The sequence below is a fragment of the Anguilla rostrata genome, chromosome 17 (assembly GCF_018555375.3).
Source record: "Anguilla rostrata isolate EN2019 chromosome 17, ASM1855537v3, whole genome shotgun sequence".
NCBI classification, from domain to species: domain Eukaryota; kingdom Metazoa; phylum Chordata; class Actinopteri; order Anguilliformes; family Anguillidae; genus Anguilla; species Anguilla rostrata.
Genome location: NC_057949.1, coordinates 12,110,226 through 12,120,863, shown reverse-complemented (window position 1 = coordinate 12,120,863; position 10,638 = coordinate 12,110,226). Strand labels below are relative to the sequence as shown.

The window sequence follows — 10,638 nt, the reverse complement described above, 5'->3', positions numbered from 1 at the left end:
TGAGTGACAATGATTTGTTACCAGGAACCAACCAGTTCTCTGCCGTACAAAACCATCCTGCAGAGGGCGATGTGGCAACATCAGTCTCTTGCAACGCTATTGTGGAACTAAACTGGCTAAGCATGCTGATATGATATGTGCATGTCTTGTGAGGGAAGCCATTGATAAGCTTAAGCAAATCTTCAAATGTCCACAAGCCGGAGTTATAGAGCTTTGGAAGCAGTTCTAACTGTCCTGATATTAGTCCTCTGGTTAAAACCTGGATACAATCTGGGTATAATCTGTCTATGGACTAAATATTGTAGAGAACATTAAAACACTTGTGGATAAAATAGCTTATTCAATCCATATTGCATTGTTATTTGCCTCTGTGCAAACAAAGTCGAAATAATGCAGATCCCATGATAAGATCTCAATAAGACTGATGTCAAGCAGCATAATCATCAGCAAGATGCAAAAATTGATTTATGAGGCATACATTTCATGTTTATACAGTTGAGCTATGAATGTAATATGCTGCATGTTAACCTACAGAAAGATTTTTATGTAACTATATAAAAGTACCCTTCTCTTTGAGGGACACACAAATACACACCTTTGATATGTTGCATTTTTGTCTGCAATAACCCTTTGCAAATGGATGTAGCCTGGATCATTCTTTTTGCCGTACAGCTGCTGCCCTAGAAGTATAGGCACTCTGATGAAGTCAATCAAGCACAAGAGCTGCAAAATAAGAGGGGTCCATTGTCTTGGTAACTGAAGCAAATTGGGCAAGGAATTAAGGTTCAGTTATTTCTTTTCATCGGAATGCGAAATGCAAACAAGGAAACAGAGCTGAAATGGTTGTTGTGTTCACAACAGAGCCTTAGTTCTGAGCACAATCAAAGCAGAATGCTTCGGTGAGCTTGAGTACACGTGCAAGCAGCCTGCATTACTACAGTATCCAGCAGGCTACCCCTCCACTTACAGTACAGGTTATGGATAAACACGGAAATGCCAGTGTTATTTAATGAGGTGTTGGGCCACCTCATGTGGCTGGTATGGTATGGTTTTCACCACAGTTCAGAGTCCACCAGCATCTGGAATTCTGCAAGAGGAATATAACACCATGTCTTCCATAACATGGTGTTATATAACCTGTCTTCCATGACAGTTATTCAACTCAGGCTTAGTTTATAGAAGAGGAAAATGCTGCGTAAGGGTTTTTCCAGAATATTCCACTGACTTAGACACCATCACTTGTGAAACAACTTGGTCACGGAAGCTCCCGTTAAAATACTAGCCACCAATTATAAAATATAAATTATATAAATGAACATGCGTACACTTAAAATTATAAAGAATCAAAACATGAAAAAGAATTTTTATTTTGAAACAATCATCACTTTTCACTGTAAGTAGTACTGCCAAAGTAATTTCTTCCATGTTGTAGCATCTGACTATTGGAACATTTTCCACTCTAATCTAAAATAAAAACTAAGACCCCAGATGGTGCAGACTATGCACAAACATTCATTAATCAAAAATAAAAAATAATAAAATAAGCGCATGTTCCTTCCTTCCTGTGTTGGCTGAAATAATGAACTGTTCTGCTAGGGAAAATGTGTTCCTTTTCACTGTATGTGTAAGTGTGCGTGCCCGAATGATCACTCACAGATGTGCAGCCATATGTTTCATTTCCAGGCAGAAGTAAAGCAAACTTTAATATTTTGTTAAGTTTGAACACGCCTTTTACTGTAAAGAAGGGATTTCATGGACTTCCAGACTGATTAATTCATTTGCGTTCACTTAGTTTCACTTGCTCTTGTCCAGTGAATTCCATGAAAGAGAATGTAGTTGCATCCACCAGAGATTTGTGAGCAACAATTGCCACACTATGGCAGTTAGTTTTAGCAGAAAATTCCAAAAAAGAGTCCAAAACATTATATTATGCAGATGAAAAGCCAGATACAATAAAGACACATGTTTATGGTCATTCTTTGTGAATTAGTTTTGAAGAGAATATTTTTGTGGGGGTGATAACCATTTATTTTATAAACCTGTTTAGGTTTAGGCATTTATTTTTTTCCCCCTTGGTGGAAACTGGAAAGTGCTTCCTTCTATCAAGGAAAAAGAAATATTTAAAAAGTTAAACATTTTTAATTTACCCTAACCCTAACTCTAATTCCAACTTCCAAAATATTGCATTATATTATTTTAATAAAACCACAGTAAAATAAATGAATAGCAATGTTTTTGAAGACATAATGAAATAAGTGTTTTGGGGAAGCAAAATAAATAAGATCATATAAAGTCATTATGTTCACAAAGTGAAAAAGAACAAAAGTGTAATCGTGTTAATTACTGACTGTATGTATTACGTAGTATGTATTTGTTTCGCCCACTTCTGCCTACTAGCTACAAACTACTTAATACCTACTACTTAGTGCATACTATTGACCTACTACTAGTGTGCCCTAGGTAGTTTGTACTACGTATTATGTGCCAAGTAGTAGGTATTAAGTAGTATGCCCTATGTAGTGTATACACATACAAAAGTGTGACAAATTAATGGAAAACCCTGAATAAATGAGTGGAGACACATAACAAATGCAGATGCTTCCATAAAGGAGTACTGCATGATACAATTATGCAATTAACATCCTATCATGCTATGTGGCATGCATGGAAATGCTGAGCAGGCCCAGAAGTCTATTTTGGATCAAGATGGCAAGAGGAAAAGAACTCAGTGACTTTGAAAGAGGGTTCATTATTGGGGCACAGATGGCAGGAGCTTCAATCACGAAGACTGCTCAACTGGTTAAAGTTTCAATAGGAACAGTGACTAAAGTGGCATGGACTGCAGAGATGTGGAAAAAAGTGATATGGTCAGATGAGTCATCCTTCACTATATTTTCGACAAGTGGGTGAGTGCATGTGTAGCGTACACCAAGAGAACGATACAGGCCTGAATGATTGACCCCTACAGTGAGGGGTTCTGGTTGCTCTGTTATGCTGTGGGGGGCATTTTCCTGGCATGGTTTGGGTCCACTTGCCCCCTTAGAGGGAAGGGTCACTGCAAATCAATACAAAGTTATTATGAGTGATTGCCTTTATCCTATGATGAAACATTTATATCCTGATGGGTGCAGTCACTTTCAGGATAACAATACCCCCATCCACAGGGCACAAGGGGTCAGTGAATGGTTTGATGAGTATGAAAATGATGTGAATCATATGCTATGGCCTTTGCAGCCACCAGATCTCAACCCTATTCAACACCTATGTGAGATTTCGGACCTTCGTGTTTGACATCGCTTTCCACCACTATCATAAAAACACCAAATGAGGGAATATCTTTTGGAAGAATGCTGTCCCATCCCTCCAGTAGAGTTCCAGAGAATCTATGCCAAGGCGCATTGAAGCTGTTCTGGAGGTTCGTGGTGGCTCAATACCTTGCTAAGACACTTTATGATGGTTTTTCTTTTAATTTGTCACCCGTCTGTATATATATAGTTTAGTTTATGTAAAACATATTGTTGAAAGTTTAACCCTAACATGGAATCATTCTAATATCAGTTATTTGGTACGCAGACAGAAATGGCTTCTTTTTTTTTTTTTGATGATGATGATGATGAATTGATGACTGAATGATAGTCTTTACATTATTGTCATAGCAGAATTGCATGGTAGGAACTCACGACGCCGTTGACAGTTGTTACATGTAAAACTGCCCCCCATCATGGGAGGAGTAGTTCACAATTGTTAAGTTAATATACCGTTATCTAACTAAAGTTAGGATGTAAATATTGTTTCGGATACCTCTTAGCTTAACCCAAAGATACTGTATTTATGTTCTTTAATTAAAATCCTCGAAGCGCTTCGTCTCTTTCTTATATATGCTTGGTAACGTTCACGTTAGCTACAATCAGCTGGACTGTGGCACAGTGTTGCCTTGGCTTTGTTTTTTGGAGGAGAAGTAGCAATTTAGCATAGCTTTACTAGCCACGACCGAATAAGCTAGCCAGCCATCGTTATTTCTTATGAAACCGAAACGTTATTTTGACAAAAATGTCAACACCGTCAGTGGATAAAGAACTACAGGAACGATTGCGAGAGGCGTCTGCTATCGGAGACATCGATGAAGTACGGACTTTAGTGGAGAGCGGTGTTAATGTGAACTCCCAAAATGAAATCAATGGCTGGTACGTTTTATCCGCTGTCAATTTTCACTTATAACGTTAGTAATAAATAACTTCGTTTTTAAAATATGCAGTAGATTGAAACTTGCAGAAAATGTGCTGCTTGTGTAGTTATGGGAACGCGTGGTGCTAACACGCTAGCGAGCGAACTCACTATGCACTTGGTTATAGACAATTATATTTTGTGAAACTGAATCGCAGCCTACACATTGCGTTCGGTCACCTAGCTAGCAGTTGTGTAGCTACGCGTGCCTTCAGCTGATCGAGCAAAAACTGGTATACAGGCGGCTTGCAAGCTACCCTGCCAACCGTTGCGGGCCTCGTTAAGACACATTAGTGTACATTTGCTATCGTTTTACCACAGTCCGTGATAGGATAGGGCATGAACCGAACCAAGCATTGCGTGTTTATCCGGCGCTTGCTCATGAAAGCAGAGGAAGCGTATTTAGCTTTATTTTTTAACATATAAATGTTTATGTGGCAGGTTATTGATTTACACTTGATAAATATTGTTCATGTCTTCGCTTTCCTTTTGCTGAAATGTTAACATCGACTAAGTTTCATTTGACAGGTCAACACATTACACTTGACAGGTCAACAGGTTTGCATACATTTTAATTGCTTATTAGAATGCTTGATGTTGAAATACGGTCATGACCACGTGCAAACATGTCGCACCTCTGTGGTGTTAAGAGTGTTTATTAAGTCTGCAGGTATCTCAACTGAAGTAAAAAGTGCCACTTGAACCAACCCTATAAATATGTGTCCTTACTCATAGGTGGTGTTGAGTGCAAGTTCAAGAATACTTCATGTATTTTGTTTGTTTATTTTAATATTGAAGTTTAAACTTTAATTGGGATTTTTTCCAGGACATGTTTGCATTGGGCATGTAAGCGGAACCACAGGCATATTGTTGCCTACCTTCTCAACTCGGGCGCAGACAAAGACATACTAACTTCAAAAGATGAGTTAGCGGCCCAGCTAACCTCAAAGCCCGATATCAGATCACTGCTCGGAGGTAAGTGCACACATCTCCTGTGTGGTCTCTTTTCTCTGCCCTTTTCCTATAGGCCTGTCTCTTTACCTGCAATATCCACTGTCATTGAGGGAGAGAACAGACAAGCTTGCATGTCCTCTTAAGTGCAAGCTTGTCCACCAGCTGATGCTGCACAGTTACTGCACTGGTGGACTGCATTACGTAGAGAGTTGCTCAGTCTGAGTGCTGAGCCCTGATGAACACTAGACAGTAAGAGTGCGTGATGACACGGGGAGTGTCCAGCTAAGGTGCACAGGGTTGCACTAATAGTGTATAAGTATGGATGTCCCCCTCAAGAGCGTCAAAGATTATTTGTTTTTAAGGTCTTTCCTTAGTAGTCTGTGTGCTGTGGTCCTGAGGTTGTTTTCTTTATTCTCAGTGGAGGAGGATGAAGTTCCTGAGCTGAAGGAGCCGGATTTGCCGATCGTGGCGAGCTACCTCTCCAGCGCGCCTTTTGTGTACAACAAGCCCGACTCGGACAGCCTCGCCCTGGAGCCCTGCGTCACGCACAATGGCGTCGCGGATCACAGCCACAACTGCCACGGCAACCGCTCCCCTTCGCCGGCGCCCTCGCCGCCCCGCCCACCAGAGCAGAGCCTGATGGCCGACGCCCGCTCGCAGAGAGAGGCCGGTCGAGCGCCTATCGCCGAGCAGAACGGCCTGTCGCCGAGCCCTCACTGTGCCATGAACGGGACCCTCTCCATGGAGCTCTCCGAGTCACGCCCCCAGGTCGCCAACACCGCTGTCGCTAGGCAACAGCCCATTCCCCAGCAGTTTAACTGCGCTCAGGCAGGGGGGTCGGTGCCAGCATTCCAACCCTTCTTCTTCACTAGCACCTTCCCAGTCAATGTGCAAGGTAAGCGCATGCTACCACATCAAAAGAACCAACCACCAAACCCATTGTGAAAATATATTTTTTTTGCTTTTTGGAATTTTCTTTAAGCCTAGTTTCCTTCTTCCACTTGCTGACTTGAGCGACTGGAATGGAAAATGGTCTGTAAAAATGTGAACTGTAGAAGTGTAGAGTAGATCTAATCTGTGAAACTATGACGTAGATGGGCTTTATAGACAGATGATATAAAGCTAAGATAGAGGTTAAGATCTTGGGTCGTTAAGTCATCCAGAATTTTGTTTAGAATGGACGTATTCCAAATATCTGGACGGCATAGTCAGAAATTATAGGCAGGTCTTAGGGACCTTGCCCATTTAAAAAACTTCTTCTCTGTCTCCCAGAGTTGGTGCTGAAAGTGAGGATCCAGAACCCAAATGCGCGGGAAAACGACTTCATCGAGGTGGAGCTGGACCGGCGGGAACTGACCTACCGCGCGCTACTCAGGGTGTGCTGTCGCGAGCTGGACATCAGCGCTGACCACGTGGAGAAGATCCGCAAGCTGCCCAACACCATGCTGAGAAAGGCAAGGCCCCACCCACTGTCCCTATCCTGGTCCCACCCTCTCTGCCCCGCCCCACCACAACCTCCCCACCCACAGCCCCACTCACAGCCGTCACTACCCTGCCCTGCCCTGCCCTGCCCACAGCCCTCGCCACGGTCTTGCCTCTGCCACCACATTCTGTTTTTTAATGTACAGCAGTACAGTAGCTCAATAAAATAAGAGTTAACATTTCCAAACAGCGCCATAGTACCAAAAGCTACTATGTGAATGTGCTGTGCTTCAGGCCATTTCTGTAGGCTGTGCTTGTTACGCAGTTTTTCTTAATTGACGTGGTGTGAGTGACGGCTGGCCGTTCCCTCTGTGTGCCCCAGGACAAGGACGTGGCTCGGCTGCAGGACTTCCAGGAGCTGGAGGTGGTGTTGGAGAAGGCGGAGGGCCTGTCGCTGCTCTCCGCGGGGGGGCAGGGAGGCCTGACGGACCGGCCGTGCTACAACATGAAGGCCTCGCGGCTCACCTACTAACCGCGCCCTTTACCTCCAGAGTGTGTCCTAGTGCTGCTCCCTTCCTTTTTAATTTTAACAGATCCGTCGCGTTTTACTTCCCTCCCCTCGCATTCTGCAAGCATCCGCTCCTGTGAGTGCCAGTGGTCCGCTTTGTTGCAGGAGCGCTGCAGCGCGTCTCCGGCGTGTCTCCAGCGCGTCTCGGAGCGCGTCTCCCGACTCGAACGCGGCTTTTCGGGGGCGGCGCCTCTCCGTCTGGCTCGTCCTGCGCGGCGCGGAGCCCGGGTTCGCGGGCCGGAGCGGCAGAGGGACGGTTCGCCCATCCCGCGGCGGATCAGGTTGCAGCGCGTGCCCTGCAGTCCCGATTGCATACGAAGCCCAGTATTTACAGCACAAGCCCACGCTTTCCCCAGACTGCCCGAGTGGTGCAGGGCAGCCTCTCCTGCGGATGTGCAGCTAAGCTTCTTCTGCCGCGATAAACGCGTTCGCTGCAAAACGCCGGCATTCATTTCGCTCTCCGATTAGCGCCAGATATGTTCCCGCCGCATTTACTAAAAACACGAGTTCGAGATCGATCACTGTTGCTTTTGGACCGTAACAGAGGGCAGCGATTGCATCTGCTGGACCTGCAGAGCACTGGGGGTACGGTAGCGAGCGGCCCGTTTCCCTGCGCGTGCTCCTCTCATCGAACCCGGATCAGCTCTCAGTGCCGCCCGGATGCTGGACCCACCCGGTACCCTGCACCCACAGGCAGGTCTGCGGTGGGAGCCCCCCGAGGGAAACGGCAGTCGCACGGCACAGCGCTCCCTGTCCCAGGGCCTTATGGGAGGCGTCTGGTTTGCACGCTCCGGTTCCTTTGTTTAAGATGTGAGAGTGCTGATTGTCAAGAGTTTGCACTGATTTACTTTCCTTCCATTACTGTGATGGGTATGAACATAGGGTAAATATACATACATGTAATGCCAGCAGGACGTGTCCTTTAACATAGACTAAACAATGCTGTTTTATTATGTCTAGGATTTGTAATTATTACTGTGTTATGTTTAACAGAAGTATGAATAACATTATGATTTCTCAACAAGAGTGAACACTTGAAAGCGTGGTTGGACGGGGTATTTGGTGCACCTCCATGAAAAATTAGTTTTCTATGGAAAAGCCTGGGGTTTCAGGTTTTGCTATGACTACAGTTTACAGTTTTTGAGGGAATGGAAGGTTGCTGGCAGGTTGTTGGTGTTTTTTAGTTGCAGTTTTGTATATTCTTTTAAGACTAGGGTAGCAACAAAAAGTTGGTCTTTAGAATAAATCAAACTTAAAGCATTACTTTTTCAATCATTCTTGTTTGGTACCCTGGATCAATAAGCTAACTTTCTTACATTGGTTATTTAATTATTTGATTTCCAGTAGTTGATTTTATTATGTGGTGACTGTGTGCTTTGTGGTTCCTTATCTCCTACATCCACAGCATGTGCTGTCCTCCATGGACACAGGAAGATGTCACAAACAAAAAAAGGATGAAATATTGACAATTTGCGAGGAAAAACAGTATTTGCCTTTATCATGCTACAAGAAGAGTGTGTACAGTACTCATCTGGGTTGAACATGCACAGTTATGATGCTGATAATAAAGGTAAACAGCAAACAGAATGTTTTGTTGTGCTTGTGGTTTTATTTGAGTATTGTGGATAAAACTTCTCTCCTTGCACAGGGATTCTTTGTCTGTCTGCTATCTATCTATCTATCAATCAATCAATCAATCAAAAGAAAATGTGAGGGTGGAAGTTCTTCAAATGTAAGTAAAAGACTACCCTGGTCCTGGATGCCAGCAGTGGCTCCCAGACCCTGCAGAGCCACAGTACCTGCAGGTTGTTATTTCGGTGGGACACTTTACCTACATCTGAAATGAAGTTATTAGGACTGAACCAATTAGGCTTTCCTCCCCAGCTGAGAGAGCCAGTGGTTTAGCAGGTTCAATCTCTCCCATATCCCAGCTGATGACTAGATATAAATTGTGCTTCAATAGTTTAGTCCAGTTTGGCTTGGGGCATAAATTTAATATGACCCCACAAGGGGGCACTGTGAAGCTAAAGTAAAATTTTTGTGCTGATCTCACCTAAACCAGAAAAAAGTTTCTTAAAGTTGATTAGTGTTTTATTGACAATCTGGTATATGTTCGAATTATTCTGCCATTTTTAACCCTAAACCGTTGGCAGTTCGTCTTTGTTTACTTTGAATACCTTTTTCCATTGACTAGCATGACCTGGTACTGTACACGCTATTTCCTTACTCTGGAATTGGACCACAAACTGTCCCATTCCTGCTCTGGTGGTCTGCAGTACCAGCACGGCTACTCAACGTTGGTCCTAGTGGGCTGTGTAGTCTGACTCATTCAGACGGGTCACAGTCTTGAGTGTCAGATATGGGTAACATTCAGTGATCATCTATGGGATCAGACCACTTCCTCATTTTGCCTCAGGTGACTCTCCAGTTTTGTGTGGGGGACCAGATGTCCCTGAAAGTGATGGCTACTAAAAAAAAGTGTGTTTGGAATATGCTGATTAATACTGCCTCAATGTTAGGAGACCCGACTACCTTCATCCTGGGCCCTTCCATGCTGAACGTGGAAATCAGGCTTTAGAATGCTCTTTAACTTAACATTCCAGTCAAGTGACACAGCCAGAAGTTTGTTCATCATAAAACAAAAGCCAACATTGTTATTATAATGCAGGATTATGAGGCTTAGACAGTATCTGTTCCCATTGGCTGTCTGGGAACAAAATCTTAAGTTATGTAGTATGCTTTGAGGAAGGAGCAGCATGCTGAATGCTTTGAGGAAAAAGTAATAATACAATTTTTTAAATTAATGAATAACTAGACCCCTGCACGCACACACTGAACAAGAACCATGTTCCTCCAATGTACTGCTCAATTTGAAAAAGACTTGGGAGAAATGGTTGATCAAAGCCTTTCAGGTTCTAGTCACTGTGCTGTAACAGTAAAAAAAGACAGGATGCTGGGATATATAGCCTAAATCCAAGGAAGTTATACTTATCTTATACCATACATTTGTTAGACCACACTTGGAGAACTGTGTGCAGTTCTGGGGACCGTACTACATGGAAGATATAGAGGCGCTGGAAAAGGTTCAAAGAAGAGCAACCAAATTGATTCCTGGTATGAAAGATAACAGCTATGAGGAAAGACTTTAGATGCTTAATCTCTGCAAGCTTAGTAAAAGGAGACATATGGGTGATTTAATTGAGGCTTTTAAATTTATATAGGCGATCAACAAAGTGAACTACGAGAGATTCTTCAGGTTGAATTCTGTTAGTAGAAAGAGGGGACGTAAATGGAAATTAACAGAAGGTAAATTCTGTACAGACAGTATTTTTTTCACGCAGTGATCAATATGTGGAATAGTCTGCAGGTCACGTAGTAGAGGCAGAAACTGGGGATTTTCAAGACCAAGCTTGATAAGGTGTTAGATACTATCTAGTCTATAGGTAATCAGGTCACTAGGTACTATTTAG

General features: G+C 43.3%; 1 protein-coding gene across 1 annotated transcript; it reads left to right on the top strand.

Moving 5' to 3' along the window:
- The first annotated feature begins 3,685 nt into the window (after positions 1–3,685).
- On the top strand, positions 3,686–8,755 carry ankrd40 (ankyrin repeat domain 40). Its single transcript, XM_064315416.1, has 5 exons — positions 3,686–4,184; positions 5,051–5,199; positions 5,597–6,073; positions 6,451–6,632; positions 6,983–8,755. Exons 1-5 carry the CDS (start codon positions 4,051–4,053, stop codon positions 7,130–7,132), a joined length of 1,092 nt encoding a protein of 363 aa, XP_064171486.1. The 5' UTR covers positions 3,686–4,050; the 3' UTR covers positions 7,133–8,755.
- Positions 8,756–10,638: the final 1,883 nt, after the last annotated feature.